General features: G+C 40.4%; 1 protein-coding gene across 4 annotated transcripts in view; it reads left to right on the top strand.

The window, feature by feature from the left end:
• The window catches only part of FYN (FYN proto-oncogene, Src family tyrosine kinase), a 307,032-nt gene extending 286,082 nt beyond the window's left edge, over positions 1-20,950 (top strand). For all 4 annotated transcript variants that reach the window (XM_082249084.1, XM_082249085.1, XM_082249082.1 and 1 more), the window contains 5 exons: positions 3,789-3,968; positions 8,190-8,266; positions 10,659-10,812; positions 18,256-18,387; positions 20,430-20,950. In XM_082249084.1, coding sequence (XP_082105210.1) covers positions 3,789-3,968; positions 8,190-8,266; positions 10,659-10,812; positions 18,256-18,387; positions 20,430-20,638 — 752 coding nt within the window. In that variant the 3' untranslated portion in view covers positions 20,639-20,950. The remainder of the gene's footprint in view (positions 1-3,788; positions 3,969-8,189; positions 8,267-10,658; positions 10,813-18,255; positions 18,388-20,429) is intronic.
• The last annotated feature ends 482 nt before the right edge of the window (positions 20,951-21,432 follow it).

Raw genomic sequence — 21,432 nt, 5'->3', positions numbered from 1 at the left:
GGTGCGTCGCCGGAAGGTCGGCATTGCATCGTTTCGGACAGTGCATATGCCGGTAATTGGCTCCAATTTGATATTTCAAATCGAACCAATGTGATCGTGGGCTCATTGTCAAAGCTTAAATGAGCAAGCTAAAGTTAGAAGCTGATTGGTTACAAATGCACAGCTGCACCAGATTTTGCACTCTCCTGTTTTAGTAAATCAACCACACTGTGACTAAAACTAAATCAGGTGGTGTAAGATGGTTTCAGCTCTGCTGTCCATCCACAGGAGAGATCCCTAGCAGAGCTGAAGCCATCTTACACTACCTGGTTTATATTTGGTCACAGTGAATCGGGGTCCTGAGTGAAATCAGTTGCCATTTTTCTGGAGAGTTGAGCACTGTCTGTCCTAATCAAGTGTTAAAGGTGTAGATGGTGATGAGCAAAGGCTTGGGACTAACTTGTTTTTAACATTGTTCAAGAAACCTTGCAATCAGCCATGACACCTACTCTGAAAAACATCTAAGGCCTTTTGCACCTACGGCCAAAAAAAATGTTTTAGGCATACAGGCGTTTTTAGGGTTTTTTTTACTGATCCAAATACAGCTTATTGTTTTCAATGTGCCTTTACACACAGACACGTAAACATATGATGCACATAGATAAAAAATACAGAAATCTAAGTTACTGGTCAATAATTTGCACACGTATGTGCACAAATTTGTGTATAAAAAGTTACATTGAAAAGGTAAAAATTCCTTTCCGAGAGCTAGAATATTTTTTACTCATGTATGCACAAAAAAAATTGGCTATGGGTGCTAATGTTCAAACATCAAGTAGATTTTATTTTATTTTTTTATTTAGGCATGCTGTGTGAATGGTAACACAAACCAAACATACAGTGGGTTTTTCTCAAAATTGATTGCAAAAGTGGAAATGCGCTTTAAATTCCAAATTCTTTAGATTTTTTTTTTTCCTATTATTAAATACATTAGTGTTTTACTTTTGCCTTTAAACCATATAAACATACTTCATGTTATCAGCTGTTTGATTATAAAGTATAAGTTGGCTCAAGCCAGCCAACAATGTATAAGTGGAAGAGAGAAAGAGCAGCACTACCTAAGTGTAGCATTTATTAAAAATTCAATGACGTGAAAAACAATAAATATGCTCTCGCATGTAAAATATATTAAAAGCATATCCATAAGTCTCCAGCAGATGGCAGCCTTCTGGGGGGTTATTGGGGAGAAAGTCAGTTTGGATGGATGTGATGTAAGGTGCTTGGAACCAGAAAGTCAACCAAGGGAAGACCAGCAAGAACCAGCAGGAGCAGCAGACTATATGTGTGGATCACATGGATAATATCCACTCTGGACAGTAAAGCTGGATACACACTATACAAGTTTCTTTAGATTTTTTCCTTTAGATTTACCAAAATCACATAATATGAGTTCAAACCTAAACAATCAATTTGCATGCAGGCAGGCAGGCCCTTGCACTACATAGTTGAAGGTAAATCTAAAGGATATCGAACAACAAAAGTTGTATAGTGTGTATCCAGCTTAAGGAAGTGTTACATCAAATCCACCCTGAGGGACTAGCTTACCATTGACCACGTGGAAGGCTGCCATCTACTGGAGACTTATGGATATGCTTTTTAATACATTTTACATTTAAGTGCATATTTATCGTTTTTCGTTTCATTGAATTTATTAATAAATGCTACATGGCATTCTTCTCTGTCTATATTTTTTCACTTATACCTAACTTTAGAGTAAACCTGTTTTAACCACTTGCTGACCCCTGCACGACTATTTTCTGCGGCGGTCAGCCCCTCACAGGCAAAGTGACATAGGACTACGTCGCTAGCCTGTGAGGCTCTAGGGAGCGAGCGCGTGGTCCGCCGGGCACTCGCGATTGTCCGTTACAGCGGGAGAAAGGCAGGCGGCTAATGTAAACAAAGCCGCCTGTCATTCTTCCCTGTGTAAGAATGGAGATCACACGGTTCTGCTATGTAGGACCGTTGATCTCTGTTCTTACACCTCAAGCCACATCCAATCACAGTTAGCAGCACGCCCCTAGGGATACACTTAAACCCTCCCTCTCAAAAAAAGTTAACCCCTTCACTGCCAGTGTTATTTTTACAGTAACAGTGCATATGTATAGCACTGATTACTGTAGTAATGTCACTGGTAAGCCCAAAAGTGTCAAAAATGTCAGTCAAGGGTCCGCTCTGTCTGCCGCAATGTCACAGTCCCGCAAAACAAATCACAGATCGCCGTCATTACTCGTAAAAAAAAAAAAAAAAATGACAAAAATCTTTCCCTTAGTTAGTAAACGCAATAACTTTTGCGCAAACCAATCAAAATACGCTTTTTGCGATTTTTTTTTTACCAAACATATGTAGCATAAAACAAATTGGCCTAAAATGTTAAAAAATTTAGATTTTTACATTTTTGGGAGGGAATTTCTATATAAAAAATGTGAAAAATATTGTTATTTTTGCAAAATTTACGCTCTTTTTTTGTTTATAGCGCATGATCAAAAAATCACACCACCAAAAGAACAGCGTCGCACGACCGCGCAATTGTCCGTTAAAGTCACGCAGTGCCGAATCGCAAGATAGGCCCTAGTCAGGAAGGGAGTAAAATCTTCCGGGGCTTAAGTGGTTAAGAACTTGTTTATTGAATTAGCCCTAAGGTGTAGCAGGATCCCCATGTGGTGACTGTTCTTACATTTACCACACTTTAACCCCAATCCACCCACAGAGCTCCAAAAAAAATGTACTTGCACATTAACTCCCTTCTGCCTCTCACAATTCATTTCTTAGCGCTTGAGTGGCTAATTGGACAGTGCTTAATCCTGTGCAACTTCTAGAAAGACAGTATTTGCATTAGTTTTTCCAGACCCTACAACAATGGAAAGTGCAGCAAAGTTAAGAGTGAGCACCTACTATAAAGTATAAAGTCTGCTGGTTACTTAAATAAGTGCAGGTGTACCTTAAAATGTTACGTATATCAAAAAAGCTACACAATATCGTGCTAGCTGAGATTTTTTTCCTGATTTAGACCTACTCAGCTGTAAAAGGCACATCCCCCAGAGTGACATTAAGCCCAGTACACACCGGCCAAATATTGGTACGGCAGCCGGTCCAACAGGTCTACCAATCTGATGCTGACCGACGTGTTCTAGCGGGAGGGCCGTCCCCTTGTCAGAACACAATAGCTCAGTGGGGGAGATCGCTGTACTAACATCAGATTGCTAGTACAGTGGCTCCTCCGGAGCTATTCATTTTTTTTTTTTTTTTTTTTACGTTCAGCTCGCTGGATTGAACGAAAAAAAACCCGACTTGTGTGTACCAGGCTTTAAAGTCTGCAAGACAAGTAAGGGGGGATTTACTAAAACTGGAGAGAGCAAAATCTGGTGCAGCTGTGCAAAGAAACCAATCCGCTTCCAGAATTTATTGTCAAAGCATAATTGAACAAGCAGAAGCTCGAAGCTGATTGGCTACCAGGCACAGCTGCGCCATTTTCTGAGTGCTCCAATTTTAGTAAATCTCCCTCGTAGATTTCCTAATTTACCTTAACTTAGTGATGGGAATACCTGGCTAGACCATATTTGTTTCATGTCTGGAATTGCATTTTTACCATATATACATTTTGTAATGGTTCAATGACTGTAGTGAATCTATACACAGCCAAACACCTCTGCATGCACTGCTGGTGGTGGGGAGCTCTTTTTTTTCATATGTATGCCTCCATAAGTATATTATCAGCTAATGTATATCTGTATTGGTCTTCCTACTTGTAGGCACATGGAATGGAAACACCAAGGTGGCGATAAAGACATTAAAGCCAGGGACCATGTCTCCAGAGTCTTTCCTGGAAGAAGCTCAGATTATGAAAAAGCTGAAACATGATAAACTGGTGCAGCTGTATGCAGTGGTCTCGGAAGAACCTATCTACATTGTCACTGAATATATGAGCAAAGGTCAGAAGTAATACTTAGTAATACTTAGCAGTAAAGCTCAACTCACATTCTATAATGTTAAATATATACAGTATAATCATTATACATAGGTGATGAAGGAAAGCAGAGCCACACTGCTTCAGTTGTATGGAATTCATTCCATTGTCTGCAAAGGTTAACTAAGCAGAAGAAGAAAGATATTGTATACCTATGGTCCAGTGCATGAATAAAGGGTAACTCCACTTTTGTGGGAAAAAAACTTAGCAAATTATTTTAAAAAATGATGTTGTTGTGACACATTCATATTGTAATTGAATGTTATTAAAATTACCTTCCCTTTCAATCTGCAGCTGCTGTAATCTTCTGTAAAATGCAATGTAATATGGCTACCTGGAGTTGTTCTGTACACAGAACACGCCCTAGAAACATAATTTCCTGCTTTTGTGATTGACTTACTGATTTTCCCAGAAGTCTCCACTAAGATACAAGTCAAATTTTGGCCATCCCCTGCAATAAAAATTTCATTTTTGGTGTGATACTTTCAAAGTGACATTACGTCTAAAGGGATGCAGACCCTGCAACTTTCCTCATTAGAGCCTTGCAGGTGCAGCAGCTGAGTGATAATTATAAAAACACTCCCATACAGATTTGTTCTGCACACAGACAAACATTTTGTTTTTCAACATTTTTTTCTTCAACATAACAAAAGGTAGGAATCTGCAACAAAGTTTGTTAAAATCATTGCAAATTTCATAAATCATCCAGAGGGGAATATTTTTTTTCTCAAAAAAAGTGGAGTAAGCCCCCATTCACACTAAGGCGACCTGGTCGCCTCACAGGTCGCCATAGGTCGCCTCCCATAGGGAAGCTGCGGACCCGTTCTAATAGGAGCGACACAAGTCGCTCCAACTTAGAAAAAGGGTCCGGAGCTTCTTTGGGGCGACCAGGAGGCGACCGCCATAGACTTCAATGTTATGAAGTCCGTGGCGGCCGCTCCGAGGTCGCGGCGCGCTGCTCGCACCGCGACCTCCGAAGTAGCGTCGCCCCTATGTGAACGGGGCCTTATGCTTTAAACAATTATACTAAACAGGTGTTGATGATCAACAAGATAAAATGTACTGTAGGTTAAAATACGATCATTAATCCAAACAGAATTGGCTGATGCTGTTTTAAAGGCAAGGACACACCAAATATTGATGTCATTTAATATTCTTTGTTTTAAAAATACATTTTTTGTATGACAAAGGCTTTTTAGAAAACTTGGCAGAAACAGCACAGAAGTCACTGCCTTCTTTGTGGCTCCCTTTGTCTGAATGAAACCTGGGACCAGAGCCATAGGATAAGGAATGAGGAACTAGGATGATTCATTGCCAATGAGTCATCCACTTCTGAATGTAAATCACACCTACAGAGTCTGTAAACAGATAGATATATATATATGTAAAAAAGATCCTATAGCTCCACCTGCTGGATCAAAACGTTCTCAAAATAGTTTAATATATACTGTATTAATATTTATATATATTAATAGTTTAATTTTTATTTATTTATTTTTTTTTTTTAGTCTGTACTTTATTTTTGCTATTTTAGTCAAACATGAAAGCTACCTAATTGATTGTACAGGAATTTACTTGAAGTTATTTAAAAACTTACTTAATTCAAATGTAGTCTATGTCTAATGTCATTTTAGAAAAGCATACAGAAATTGTGAACTTTTCTCGATCATTTTAAAAAGTCTTAGATTTAAAGAGAAGCTCTAGTCAAACAGCTAATACACAGTTGAAATACATATATATTAATTCAGCCATACTCGATTTACACACTCTTGCCTCAAGGCAAGGGGTTGAAGAAGAAGTCTGGACAAATACATTTTTAACTGCTTGTTTTTGTCCAGGGGTGGGGAGAATGGAGATATGCTTACCTAATCCACCAATCCTCCAAGCACAAGACCGGTCCCGGCTGCTCCTGCTCCCCTGCAGGCTAGCGGTCTTGTGAATGGACTGTTCCTGATGTCATTACGCTCATAGACCAGCTCTGGATGTCAGGACGGCAGGAACAGTCCACCGCTGGACACGGGGGGAGCACGGTTTTCTGGAGGATCAAAGGATTGGGTAAGTATAGCCTTTTCTTGCGCCCCTGAACAAAAGGAGTAGATAACCCATGCAGTGTTGGCAAAGCCCCACTGCATGGGAAAATAAAAAATTTTGCCTGAAGTTGTTACAGATTCAAAGAGGGCTGCAAAATATCACAGAAGAAAGGTAGTAACGGTACTAGTTAGAATTCAAGGGTATCGTCAGCGCCACCTTTTCAAGAGACTATTATATGAGATAGACAGAAAAAGATAGAAGGATCAGGGAGAAAAAACCTGATGGGGGGGGGGGATCCGGATGGGAGGTGGGGGTGGTGCTGGTGAACAGACCAATACGTTTCCAAAACAAAATCAATTACAGAGAAGTAATGCCTCAAAAATGGTAATAATTTTGGCAAATCCGGAAATAAAGTCCATGGAAACCAGAAGCCACAAGTTACTAAACTTAGTAAAAGTTTTGTTGGCCATGGCTAACATTTCTTCTATACTCATGATATAATTAGGTTCTATAACCCATTTCCCCTATAGTAGGTAATGTGGAGGACTTCCAATGTCTAGGAATCAAGGCCCTACCTGCCATAAGAAAGAATCTGAAAATTCCCTTTTTGATATGTTTGATTAATCCTGGAACCATGGAAAGGAGAGCAACGTCCGTTGTCTCCGGCCATGCCTTTCCCGTGATCAGACGATTCAACTAGAATAAGGCAATCCTACCTGCTTATTACAGCCTGATTAGCATAGGAGTGTGCAGCCTATTGCATTAGGATGTGCACCCCAAAGCTCAAACACGTCTTCCTCTGCAGCCTCAGCTGCACTGGACAGTAAATGAATAGGAAGTGCTCTGTGCTGAGCGGCTTCCTGTTCATTCACAAATTGAAGCATAGTAAACCCGAGCAGTAAGGGAAGTCGACACCACACGTAGTGATTAGGGTGTGCCCAGGTTAATTAGGTTTGGCCAGAAAAAAAGTCAGCTAGTCTATTTTAGCACACATGATTCACTGTTGGCTATGGGCCTTGCAGGAGGTAAAGAACAATAGCAATGGACAAAATAATGGCTAGGCTCATCCTATGAACCTGGGCTCACTTCTATTTGTTTTCTAGTGAAGTAAATAGCTCATAAGGCAAACAAGGTCCTGGTCTTGAGTTGTTAGATACATATGGTATTATGCGTGAAGCAGAACCCTCCACACTGTTGTTGACACTCCCTCTTCCCCCCCAGTTTACTTTAGGGTCTAGTGATCACATGCTTAGCACCGACATGCAGAACTCCCTTGCATTTGGCAGTATGGCATACAGACTGAATCACAGCCAACATTGCCACTCCTCTGCCACTCACTATAACAACAAAAATATTAGAGCCTACTGTGTGTACATTGTTCCCTGTCTGCCTAGTGCACATGAGACTAAAAAATGCTTTAGTTTTTTTATGATCTGAAATGAGATGCATTGTTGTCTATTGGACATTGCGCACAGCTGAGTATCATTAATACAGCGTTGAGTACAGAGCGGTAAAACAAAAATAAAACATTTTTCATTTGAGTGCAGAAATGTACTCGCTTGTTTACTCGTTGTGGCCCCTTGCACACGGGTATCGTAAGTATGAATGACAATAACACAGAAAAGAGAAAGATGGGGCTTTCTAGGCCGATTGGGAGGAGGACGATCAAGAATATAAATATGAATGACAATATCACAATAGAAGAAGAATTTTACTTGCCTATACTCGCCTATACTCAACATTACTCATGTCCTTGCACACTCAGGTCTTTAAACACAGTTTTTGGCCCCTTGCATACAGGCGTATCAGTAAATGATGACGCCTGTGCAACGGGTCTTAAAGTATATTATACTTAATGCCTTGTATGTTGCAGTAATTTAAATCAATTGTTAATTGTTTTTTCCATACTAGAACATGTTCAAAACTAAGAACGTGAGTGTGACTGCATTAAACATTCATGTTTGCTTTTCTCCAAACACAGCTAAGGAAATATTGCTGTTGATGCCTGCAGCTGTTATTTTTACCCTACATTTGGCAGAATGATGTGCTATTGTTTTCCAGGTTCTTCCTTCTGTTATTAATGATGAAATGGTAAAAGTGAACACAGTGTGGACAGACTAATGACAATATTATCGTAAATATTGCTGTATTTTAGGGAGCTTGCTGGAATTCCTGAAAGATGGAGAAGGACGAGCTTTGAAGTTGCCAAATTTAGTGGATATGGCAGCCCAGGTACAGTTCAAATATAGAATATTTCTTCAGCACCTGTCACTTGTAAGGAAAACAGACAGTATGGATGGAAGGGGGGATTGGGGTCTTTTTAATCAGAGATTATAATGGCACCTGCCCCCATATGCAAACAATGGAAGGAATTCCAGCAAGGGCATAGGCCTGTCCCTATGGAAAGGGTCAAGACTATGTCCCTACAAGAAGAAAAGGGGGTTTAAATGTGCCTCTACGAACAGTCAAAGTATGCACATGTTCTTGTAACATAGCAACAGTACACAAATGTTATTTTTTTTAAAAAATTCATAAATCTTTATTAATACATAGTAAAAACAAAAAGTATATCACTATGTAGAGAGTATGTAAACATACTCTCCTTTGCTGGACCCTGAGGAAGCGCATAATGCGAAACGCGTAGCTCCAGCATTTTCTATCTGTATTTGTACTAATCCTGTCACTATGTATTGACTGCTTTATCTATTAGAGTGATATACTTTTTGTTTTTACTATGTATTAATAAAGATTTATGAATTTTTTAAAAAAAATAACATTTGTGTACTGTTGCTATGTTACAAGAACATGTGCATACTTTGACTGTTCGTAGAGGCACATTTAAACCCCCTTTTCTTCTTGTAGGGACATAGTCTTGACCCTTTCCATAGGGACAGGCCTATGCCCTTGCTGGAATTCCTTCCATTGTAAGGAAAACAGCTTCTGTCTCTGGCCTCTTATTTCTGTTTGCTATGAAGGAAACTACAACAGGGAATGTTAGGAATGCCATTTGGCTTTTCATATGAATCAGGTCTATAGGGCATATGCTTGGCCTGGACCTACCAAGAAAGGATGCCCCCCATTGTTTTGGAGCCTGAATAGCTGACATTCTAAATATGTCTCTTTGTTAGCCACTGAGTACTGAGAAAGACATGATCATGAATTTGAATGAGAAAACCAGTGAATATACTTAAAGTGGTTGTAAACCCCTACATATACCCAGTGAAGTGACTGACCTCAGGTGATACACAGAGATGAAACAAATCCTCCTACATAAGCTGTACCTGTTTATCTGCAGTCTTCACTTCATTCATTCATCCTAAATTTATAAAGCTTGTATTAGGGCTCAGAAAAAAGGGGCAGGGAACTGAACTTACACTCTGAGGAGCTAAATAAGGAGAGCTCTGACAGCTGATTGGAGGGAAAGCCCCCCCCCCCCCCCTTACACTGCACACAGGAACAGAGCTGAAGCTGTCAATCAGCTGGAGGTCCTTTCCCTGTCACCATTTTTTTCTTTTGGTGAAGACTTGCCAGAAGTGACTCATGCTGATAGCAGAAGACGGAAGCAGCAGACAGAAATGACACTTAGTGCTCTTAATTGAGACAAGTACACGCTATAGAGCAGTGATGGCGAACCTTGGCACCCCAGATGTTTTGGAACTACATTTCCGATGATGCTCATGCACTCTGCAGTATAGTTGAGCATCCTTTTAAATGGAGTTCCAAAACATTTGGGGTGCAAAGGTTCCCCATCACTTCTATAGAGGGATATGGGTTTATATTTAATGTCTGAGATTTACAACAACTTTAATCATAAAATTGTTTACAAATATATAAGAATGACTGAGTCGGTATAAGACTCGGTTCACACTACTCCGAATTGGGACATGACTTGTGTGCCCTCAAGTCACCCCAAGTCTCCTGTCATTACAAATTCAATGTAAATTAATGAGAGCCGTCTTAATATGCACTACTGAAGGTTCCTGTACTACTTCAAGGTGAGTGACCCCTATCCGACTTGTGCACATAGTCTTCAATGGGAGTTGCCTCTAAGTCGGATCCTTATCTATTTTCAAGCTACTGTGATCAGACTTTCCAGGAAGAAGAAAAAGATTACCCAGGCATTCCCCACAGACAAAGTCGCCTATCATTTAAGTCTCTTCAAAGTCGCGCTACAGTCGGCGCTAAAAAGTCGCTCCTTCATGGGGCGACTTTGAGTCGGAGTAGTGTGAACCGGCTCTTAGTGTCAGTTCACACTGCCGCAACCTGAAAGTCGCGCAACTTGCAGTGCGACTTTGCCAGGTGACTTGAAGTATAGAAGTAGTCCTAAAGTAGTACAGGAACTTTTTCTAAAGTCGGAGCGACTTCAGTAGTGCTAATTAAGACAGCTCTTATTGACTAACATTGAAATTGACATGTCATGCAATTGGGGTCTCATAAGTTGTATCCCAAGTAGCGGCAGTGTGAACCGAGCCATTAAGACACTAGACAAAGCAGTTGCATACCAATCAATTCAATAAAGGGGATTTTTTTCTGGCTTTTTTTTTTTTTTTTAATCCACTCAAGATCTTCATTTGTGAATTAAAACCTGATTTTAATTTCTGCTACTATACTTGTGGTTTCCTAGGTTGCTGCTGGTATGGCCTATATTGAACGTATGAATTACATACACAGAGATCTGAGGTCTGCAAATATTTTGGTTGGAAATGGCCTAATCTGCAAAATTGCAGACTTTGGTCTTGCCAGATTAATTGAAGACAATGAATACACGGCAAGGCAAGGTAAGATTCATTTCTTTGGATATCTACAAATTATTTAATATGTAACTAATTAGAACCAATAGGCAGTACTTCATAATAATGTAAAAGAACAGCTGGAGGTCTGAAGTCTGTATCCTTGCCAACCAGACAATGGTGGCCTACACTGAAAAATAATGTGTTATGTGTATGAACAATAGTAGAGCATTTCAGGCCACTTCAAGGATTTAAGGACACAGTTGATGTTCTAGGCGACCTATCCTGCTAATTAGCAAGTGTGCATTAACTTAAAGTGGTAGTAAACTCAGTTTTACCACATATACCTACAGGTAAGCCTATTATAAGGTTTACCTGTAGGTACTGTGAATATCTTCTAAACTTGCACTGTTTCGAAGATATTCAGAGTGCGATGCATACTAGCATATGATGACATTGCCTTGCAGATAAATTTTTTTGTTTTTTTTCTTTTACTTTGGTTTACTACCGCATTAATTTTACAAGAAAGTAGTACATAGAGAGCCATAAGAGATGGCAGAGTGCATCCTCTTAGTCATTTACACTTTAGTATAGTTTAACCACTACACGACCGCCCGCCGCAGATTTACTGTGGCAGGCAGCCGCTCCTGGGCAAACCGAAGTAGTTCTACATCGCTTGCTCTCAGGAGGCTAGGGGGCGAGCGCGCGCCGGCGGGGGCGAGCGCGCGCCGGCGGCGGCGTGCTCTCGCCCCTGCTCGTCAGCCGGGGAGCCAATGCATGTGTCAGGCGGCTCCGATTGCCGCCTGACACCGGCGATCTCTCTCTGTCAGAGAAGGACGGACGGCTGATGTAAACAAACCCGTCCGTCCTTCTGCCTCCTGCTATAAAGGATCAGGTGTCTCTATGATAATTTCAGAAGCCCAACCCCCCCACAGTTAGAATCACTCCCCTAGGCTTACATTTAACCCCTTGATCACCCATAGTGTTAACCCCTTCCCTGCCAGTGTCATTATTACAGTAATAGTGCATATTTTTAGTACTGATTACTGTAGTAATGTCACTGGTACCCCCAAAAGTGTAAAAAATTTCAGTTGGGGGTCCGATCTGTCCGCCGCAATCCCGCATAATTTCGCAGATCGCCGCCATTACTAGTAAAAAAAAAAAAAGCAATAAAAATGACATAAATCTTTGCCGTAGTTAGTACAGGGCTCGACAATCCCCGGGCGCCAGGTCGCATTTGCGACTAGAATTAGCGACCTGGCGCCTGGGGGTGCCCTGCAGAAGGTGTCCTGTCATTTTTGCCCGGACTTCCGCGCACGGAGTGCACAGACTTCCGGGCCGTCCGAAAATTGAGGCCCGGCTTTTCGGCCTACTTGAGATGACAGGCTTCCAATGGGGAACTGGCGCCCTCTTGTGGAGGCCGGGAGTAATGACTGTTGTAATGACTGTTTCCACTGCCTTTTTGTTCTCAATTCATTCATTACCATCTCCCTGTCCAGTTAGTTACCTTTGACAGGGAGTGTGGTTATTATTATTTAATTTATTTTTTAAATGTAAAAAAAAAAAATAATAATATTTTTTTCTTTTTTTTTTAATTATTAAAAAAAAAAATATATATATATATATAAATATATATAAATATATATATATATATATATATATATATATATCCTTTTTTTTTTTCCTCATCGCCATGCCACAGCCGAAGGCCCCTTTCACACGGGCTGTCTGATCAGGTCCGCCTGTCAGTTTTTCAGGCAGACCTGATCGGACCCTTGATTCTCCTCTATGGAGCAGTAATCTGCCGCCATCTGATCCTGTCCACCAAAAGCAGACAGATGGTGGTTCTATTTTCTATCCATCCCGTGGATCGGATCAGATGGCATCGGATGGAAAGAGACAGACAGTCTGTTTTCATCCAATTGTGCTTTAGAGGAGAGTGGGGTTCTAGTCGTATTTATGTGTAAATTTAGTATCCTTTTTATTAAATAAAGCTTGGTTGTTAGTTTAAAAAAAAAAAAAACTGGCTCCTAACTTTTTTAGCTGGCTCCTAGATTTCAGGAAAATAACTTTTCCGCAAACCAATCAAAATACGATTATTGCGATTTTTTTTTTACCAAAATTATGTAGCAGAAAACAAATTGGCCTAACGTTAAAAAATTTTGATTTTTAAATTTTTTTTTTGGGAATGTTATATAGCAGAATGTGAAAAATATTGTTGTTTTTTTTTTTACAAAATTGTCGCTTTTTTTTGTTTATAGCGCAAACAATAAAAATTGCACAGGTGATCAAATACCCCCAAAACAAAATCTCTATTTGTGGAAAAAAAAGAACTTCAATTTTATTTGGGTACAGCGTCGCACGACCGTGCAATTGTCCGTTAAAGTAATGCAGTGCCGAATCGCAAAATAGGGCCTGGTCATTAAGCAGCAAAATCTTCCGGTCCAGAAGTGGTTAAAGGAGAAGTTCAGTAATACAAAATATAAACAATCATACTCGCCTAGATGGCTGCAGCACCAATCCCAGCTGCAGCTGTCCCCCACCAGCTCTACACTGAGAACTGAGCGATCAAAACCATTGATTGCTTAGTCCTAGGTGTTCAGTCTGCAGAGAGCTGGTGACTGTCAGTCACCGACTTTCTGCTCTGCCACCTCATCACTCATACTGGAGATCTGGGCTGCGGAGGGGATGGGAGCAGCTGGCCCAGGCTGTCAGTGGCTCGCTGAGAGGCTGAGCAAACTGCTGGTCCAGGCATATGGGTGGATCCGGACTGTAAAGTCAGGATATTTCCAGAGCCTGAATCGGCTGAGTGATGTCACCTGACAGTTGAATACGGGTCACAGGAGTGCAGAACGAAGTGCACTCCTGTGATCCATAGGAGAAGTGGGGCCAAAATAGCTTTGGCCATACTTAACGTTTTAAGGCTAGATGTACTAATAACTAACGTAGATGTCTTTGAATAAAGAATTTATGGTAAATAGCTACTGTAATTATTATGCTGTATGTTGCATGTAGAAGAAGCTCATTTACAACCAGCTAAGCTTTAGTGGGCTGTCCTTGCTTACCTACTACAGATCCTGAAGGTGTTACTTGTGCCCACCACTTTACACTATCTAGTCCATAAATCATTACATACATTCTGTACTAACTGAATAAAATTGTGCTCTGGAAGAAGACAAAAATGACATTAAAATAAATATACTACCAACACTTAAGCTCATTTAATAATAAAGATGGGAAAAAAAATAATGAGCCATATACAGGTATGTACATTGTACAGACAGAAAAAGGTTAATCAACCAGCTCATATATCCAATAATAAAATGCCTAGAAGGCTTTGAAGTATACAAGGGATTTGAAAGATGTCAAGAGCAATCAGAATATTTGAAAGGATGAAGATGTGATGAAATGCATGAAGAAGTGTGTCTCATTCTCATACAGTTGTCCTGCTGCGTTCTGCCTCTTTGTCAGGCTCAGTGCCTTTGATTACTTGTCAGACTGCAAAGCTGTGAGCTGTCCTGCACATTGCGTGAATCTTGTCCATTTTCTGTCTGGTCTTGTACATTACATAAGAATCCATATCCAAGGAACATAGGAAAAGCTTGCATCAGAGAAACTGAGTATAAAACATTGCACTTAGAAAAAACCCTGTTGCCGTCACTCTGATAAGGGGTACGTTTTCCTATGTGCGATACTACTGTTGAAATACTATGTCACTTTAGATATAATTTATGACTCTAGTTGCCCTCTTTGCTCGTAAGTGCTGTTGACAGTTATAAAACATACATGGCTTATATAAAGACGAGGTTGTGTTTTCAAGTGAGCAGATATTACGGTACAGTCATTGTTGTGCCTAACATACAGTAGATTCAGAATAGCTGTGCAATGAAGAAAAAGTTGACCTTTGGTTTTTCTCAATTCGTTTCAGCACCTAACCTCAGTATGTGGTCATGATTCGTCTTGTACTGTCTGACACTTCAGTCCCCACAACTTGCCAATGACAGATGGTGTTTGTTTCTAGTCCAAGCATTGTAAACTTATTATTTTTACTACAGCTAACAATTTGTTGTTTGCCTTTAAACATAGTGATTATTATTTTATGGCCCTGAGCAAAGAGGCAATTAGGTGAATTCACATTCTAGCTTACAGAATGGTGTATTAAAGTGTATGTAAAGCCAAAGGTTATTTTTTTTTAGCTCTGGATAGAGCAGGGAAGAATTAAAATCCATACCAGATTATTTTTTGTTCTCTGTGTTTCTTTGGAGAGTTTCCTTGTACTCCACATCCCAGAGGAACTACAGAATATCAGAGGAATTGAGGTATTCCCCTCTCAGACAATTGTCCCCAGAACAGGTCTCCCCATGGGAAGATTTCTCCTTATCTCTTGTTTCTTATTCTGAGGACAACCTCACTTTCTTTCTCTGTTAAAATGGTCACCGTTTTTTTTTTTTTTTTAAACAAAACAGGGTTGCTCTTTCTTGAAAAAAATAATGGTACATATAAAACAAAGGTTTTTAGATGTACATACCAATTAAACAGGAGATATTCAAACATTTATACAAACATGTCGGATCGGTTATCATATGCTTTACACTCCATAAACAGAGTCAGAATAACGCCAAGAACAATCAACAGTCTAGCCATGGTTGCCAGATTTTTTCATACTTCTGGGGGCAATTCCTATTAATATAAGTAAATTTATGCATTGACAAGGCCCCATTAATGATGATTTCCCATGATGACGTTGTGGGGGGGGGGGGAGGGGGAAGCCCACTTGAGCATCATTTCTATATTTGCATAGTATAGCAAAAAAGGATATCAGCAGCTTAGTGTATCTAGGCCACCGGACATCATCCGGGATGCCCAGGAGCACCAGCTCCGGAGTGCAGGGGACCGAGAGCTGTAGGCGGGTGTTGATAATGTCAAACACCTCCTTCCAGAACTGGGCCACCCACGGGCTCGTTCAGAACATATGAAAATATGTACCCTCCGATGTGAGACATCTAGTACAAATAGGAGACCTTGGGGGTAGATTCTGTGCAGTCTCTGGGTCGTATAGTATACCCTACGTAAGAACTTGGTTTTGATCAACTTGTCTCTGGATGCTATCTCCAGTCTGGAGCAGCTCCCGAAGCAGACCTCCCATGTCTCTTCGTCTAAGTTGGGTATGTCAGTCAGCCATTGTTGCCAAGGGTTTAGAGAGTGCTTCCTGTGCCAAAAGGTCTTCCAAGAGGTCAGTCTCCAACATAGGTGGGGCAGGAAATTGGGCCCGAACCGCATGTCATAATTGAAGATATCTAAAGCCCATCAAGGGCGGTAGGCCAAAATTACCTTGCAAGACCTGAAATGTTAGGAGTGTAGCCCTAAGCATGATATCCTTCAGCAGCTTACGAATACCATGTCTGGCCCCTAATTGCAGATCAGAAAATGGTCACCATTTAAAAGAGAGAATGAAGCTCACTAATAGGCACACAGCAATAAAAGCTTGATAGAGTGTCTAACCCAGGGTTCCCCGAACTCTTTAAACAAAGGGTCAGTTCACCAGCCATCACTGTTTGGGGACTGTTAGTAGCGAAAAAATGTCCTAGCAACAGGGCTCAGTGGGAGTAAAAATTGCCTTGGGTTGGTGGTCAGTGGGATTAAACCCCCCCCCCCCCCCCCAACATTACAGTTCCCCTTCACATCTTAATTTCCGTATCCCCGCCACCACCAACTTTATCTCACACCCAGGAGAGGACACCCAGCCTGCTAAGTGTCATGGCCGCAGAGTTCCAGATAGAACTTACGCTCAGTCTGGGCCACAGTCTGCCATTTAGCGATGTCTGATCTAACCCTAGAGCAGGGATATGCAAACTGTGGCCCTCCAGATGTTTTAGAACTACAAGTCCCATGAAGCATAGCAAGACTCTGACAGCCACAAGCATGATACCCAGAGGCAGAGGCATGATGGGACTTGTAGTTTTGCAACAGGGCCACAGTTTGCATATCCCTGCCCTAGAGGTATAATAGCATATTTATTGATTATTTTGTTTTCACACAATCCCATAAGTGGTCAAATAATGCAATAAAGACCGCATGGATGTGCTGCAACCTATAAAAAAAAAAAAGCTGACAGGACTTTAGTATAATCATGCTTGTGAAAATTAGTTTCTTATTGGTAAGGTGAGCCATGTTCTTTAATTACTAAACTGATGTGAGCGTTATTTTTTTAAAATCACTATTTAATTGCTAAACAATAAAACGCAACCACAAAAAGTGGCTTCTTAATCCAGTTTGACCAGGCAGGACACTAAAGCTGGGTTTACACATATTTTTTTTTCGTTCAGCTAGGGGCTGAAAGAAAGAAAAAAATATATATAATTCCCCCATCAGGTGGGTGGAGAAATCCTCCCTGCTCTGCTTTTGTGATCTGACACTGGACTTCTCCACTGTCAGAATACAATGATCAGCAGTACAGGCAATTGGCTGCAGCACCTGATCAAATGAAAGAGTTTCAGCAGTCCCGTTCAACAAAACTTGGGAGGGCCACACACAGATGGAAATTTGGTCAGTCCCTGCTGAACCAACTTAATTTTGATCCATGTGCACCCAAGCTTTACATGCAATGTCACTACCTGTAGCCTGTCATTTTGAAAAAAAAAAAAAGATAAAGGGCTTTTTCACCCTGTATGCATAAACCTCCAAAAACAATTTAGGTCAGGCACAAGTGCGTCTGTTTTTGTGTGGGTTTCCTTCGGGTATTTTGGTTTCCTCTCACACTGCTGGTAGGTAAATTGTCCCTAGTATGTATGTAAGCTTTGTAAGATCCTTGAGTACAGGGAGTGGTGTGAATGTAAAATATTTTAGACGCTGTTTAAATTGTCATGGCTACAAAAATACCTGTAATAATGGGGTTGATTTACTAGAACTGGAGAGTGCAAAATCTGGTGCAGCTGTGCATGGTAGTCAATCAGCTTCTAACTTCAGCTTGTTCATTTAAGCTTTGACAGAAAAAAAAACTGGAAGCTGATTGGTTTCTTTGCACAGCTGCACCAGATTTTGCATTCTCCAGTTTTAGTAAATCAACTCCATTGTGTCTTGTTCACACGACAGTGCAGCAGTAATGGGTGGTGGTTTTTGAAAAAATGTACATAAGCAGAGAAAACAACATTCCAGCTCCTTTACCTCTTACAGAAAACAGGTAGAATAGCACATACAACTCTGTTAAAAAAAAAAAAAAACAGTGAAGCTGAGTTGTGCAACCCATCCCACCTATATCTGCCAGCTGAGGGAGGGTAGTCGATCTCTCTTCCCCATTGACAGCAAAATTTGTGGATATTATTTGGAATAGGATATGAATCCAACTTTTTGTTGTTGGACAACTTTTTTGTTCAACTTTGGTTTTATAAAGGAATCCCATATTAAATAACTTCTTCTCTTAAGTATATTTATCTCTGTACCAAAAAACAGAATGTACAACCTGCTATTGATGTTACTTTACTTTTTCAACAGGTGCAAAGTTCCCTATTAAATGGACAGCTCCAGAGGCAGCTTTATATGGAAGGTTCACTATTAAATCAGATGTGTGGTCTTTTGGCATTCTGCTGACAGAACTCGTAACAAAAGGAAGAGTCCCTTATCCAGGTGGGTGTGCCCTATTCAAAAAACAACAATAGCAGGCAAAATGCAAGATCTTTTAGCCCCCGTTCACATTAGGTCGCTCCGACTTAGGGGGCGACCTGTGAAGTCGTGTGCAGCGCGACTTGCACGGACTTCATAACATGAATGTCTATGCAAGTCGCCTCCAGGTCGCCCCGAAGTAGTACAGGACACTTTTTCTAAGTCGGAGCGACTTGTGTCGCTCCTATTAGAAAGGCTCCTGTACCACACAATGGGAGCGTGAGGACCGCGACTTGTCAGGCTGACAAGTCGCCTGACAAGTCGGATCAATGTGAATGGACACTTAGACATTAGAAAATTAAAGTAGATGTAAACCCAAGCACTGAAATCACATATTAGCTTTAAAGAGGTTGTAAAGTCACATAACACAATTACTTGTATCCTCTGTTTTAGCAAGATATAAAGTACAGTGTGTGTGTGTTTCTTTTAAATAAAAATCCTAAATATAATTTTACACAGCTCCTCTGTGCAGTCACGTGATCTCCCTTTGCTCTCCTTCCTCGATCTAAGAACAGCAACTGGAGGGGCTGAGATTCCTCACTGATGTCAGCCGGCCAGCAGAGGGAGGTCATGTGACCGCACAGCGGAGCTGTGCAAAAAGGTATTTAGGATTATAATTAAAAAAAACTGATACTGTACTCAATATTTTGCTAAAACGGAGAGGATACAAGTATGTGTGTCATGTAATACATCGCAATATACGCAGGAGGAGAGGGGAGAGGTGGGGAGGAGATCGGCTTTCACACACAGACTAGGAAAAGACAGTCGGGAGGGGAGAGAGGAGAGACTGTATGTGTTTTTTTTAGGGTTACAGCCACTTTAACATGTTAATGTAATGTCAAAAGTAATTTAAATCTGTTGCTTTAAAAAATAAAAACCTAATAACCTTGCCATGAAGGTTAGGTTCACAGTACTGTTTCAATCTCCCATTTGTGCTCTGTTGTTGTCTCCCTATCACACGAGCTTCCAGCGGAGATTACATGTGACTGTTTCCACACACATAATGCAGGCATAGTTCACTGTTGTTCCCATCAGGAAATGCCATGAGAAGTGCCATACACACACTGTATTGCATGTATACAGAAAGTGGCTAAAAAGAGGCAGCAGGGGGATAAGCAGCACTAAGATGCCGTAAAGGATCAAAAATGGGAAAATTATTTATTTTCGCAGTCAATTATGATACACAATGCTCCAGAAAATAAATGCCATTCAGCTGGAATTTACATCTACTTTAACCGCTTGACGTCCTTAGGCTGTTTTAAAACATCCTGAACTTGAAGTGGTTAAAATAAGCTTTTACAGTAATGAGAATGATCCATTTCCTGATATCCTCTGTGACTAATAAACCCAGAAGCAACAAGGATTTCTGCACTACTGGTTTCTTAGCTGCCATTTTGTGATTATTGTTGCCTAGGAAGCAGCTAATCAAACACAATCTGTGCTTGATTTGCTACAGTTGAGGGCAGAGGAGAAATTCTTATAGACCCTTGATGTCTACATAAAGACTACCTGTCACCTGTCCATGTTATCACATATGGGGACTTAGGATAGCAATAAACTTAAATGAAGAAAATGTAAAAAAAGGGTAAACTAAATTAAACAAATGAAAGTAAATTTTAATAAAATGAATACAAATATTAAAAATAATTTTAAAAAATGTACCCCTTTGTGCGTATATGTAAATGCAAACACTCATAGGTCCCACACATGTATGTACACAGAGATTGCTCCACACATGTGAAATATTTCAGCATATGAACAAAGTAAAGGAAAAAAAAATTGGGGGGGGGGTTGAAAAAAAATAATTATTGAGTCCTGGTTTAGTTCCAGTGCTGTAGAAAAAGTAATCTGTTAAGTTTTTAGTTCTACTTTAATTATTTATTTAAAAAAGAATTTTAAAATGTATAACAGAAAGAAATACCGTTAAATACAGAAAGAACAGGGACACGCAGCGCTGCTTGAGTAACTGCTGTATAGAATTTAATATTTGCTCATTTGATTTTCAGGTATGAATAATCGTGAGGTGTTGGAACAAGTAGAGCGTGGCTATAGGATGCCATGTCCTCAAGACTGTCCAAATTCCCTGCATGAGCTTATGCTTAACTGCTGGAAAAAAGACCCAGAGGAGCGCCCCACTTTTGAATACCTACAAGGTTTCCTGGAAGACTACTTCACTGCCACTGAACCCCAGTATCAGCCCGGAGACAACCTGTAAAGTTATGCCTGCACCAAGCCATTGCCAGGTTCAAGCCCTAGAATTTGCTTCCAGTAAAAATGACTGCCTTCTTCAAGGAGCTGTATCTTCCAGTGTGGGATTGCACACAAGTGTGAAGCTCTGGACTTCAAGGAACCTCATTCATGGCCACTTATTATAATAATCTGAATGTCCACTTTGAAAAACAATAAAACAAGGGACAAAGGAAAACAAATTCTCAAGCATAGACTTGGATGATGGATTGTATTGATGTTATGTAAACTGCAAAACCTCTGTTTGCTGTAAATATTAACTCTGTGCCAATTCCCAATATTTAGAGTTTTTCATTTTTTTAAAGCAGGATCCATGCAATTTTATCCAATGTTCATTTCATTCTACAAGTATTTACAAAAGTGCCCTCCTTAAAACGTAGATGCTGTTTTTTTTCTTTTTCGTCTTTGTTTCGCTTTTGGTTCATGTTCTTATAAGTCACTATTTTCCAAAGCAGTCCTCATGTGGAGCTAAGGGTTCATGGTTTCCCCATCTCTTAACAGAAGAACACGTGGCATAATTAGGGCATCTCTGGTAAAGTACCACTAATTATTACACCAGTGCCCCCAAAGCAGTCCTCATGTGGAGCTAAGGGTTCATGGTTTCCCCATCTCTTAACGGAAGAACACGTGGCATAATTAGGGCATCTCTGGTAAAGTACCACTACTTATCACACCAGTGCCCCCAAAGCAGTCCTCATGTGGAGCTAAGGGTTCATGGTTTCCCCATTTCTTAACGGAAGAACACGTGGCATAATTAGGGCA

This window comes from Pelophylax lessonae (assembly GCF_965119305.1).
Source record: "Pelophylax lessonae genome assembly, chromosome: 3".
NCBI lineage: Eukaryota > Metazoa > Chordata > Amphibia > Anura > Ranidae > Pelophylax > Pelophylax lessonae.
This window is presented reverse-complemented; position numbering and strand designations above follow the sequence as displayed.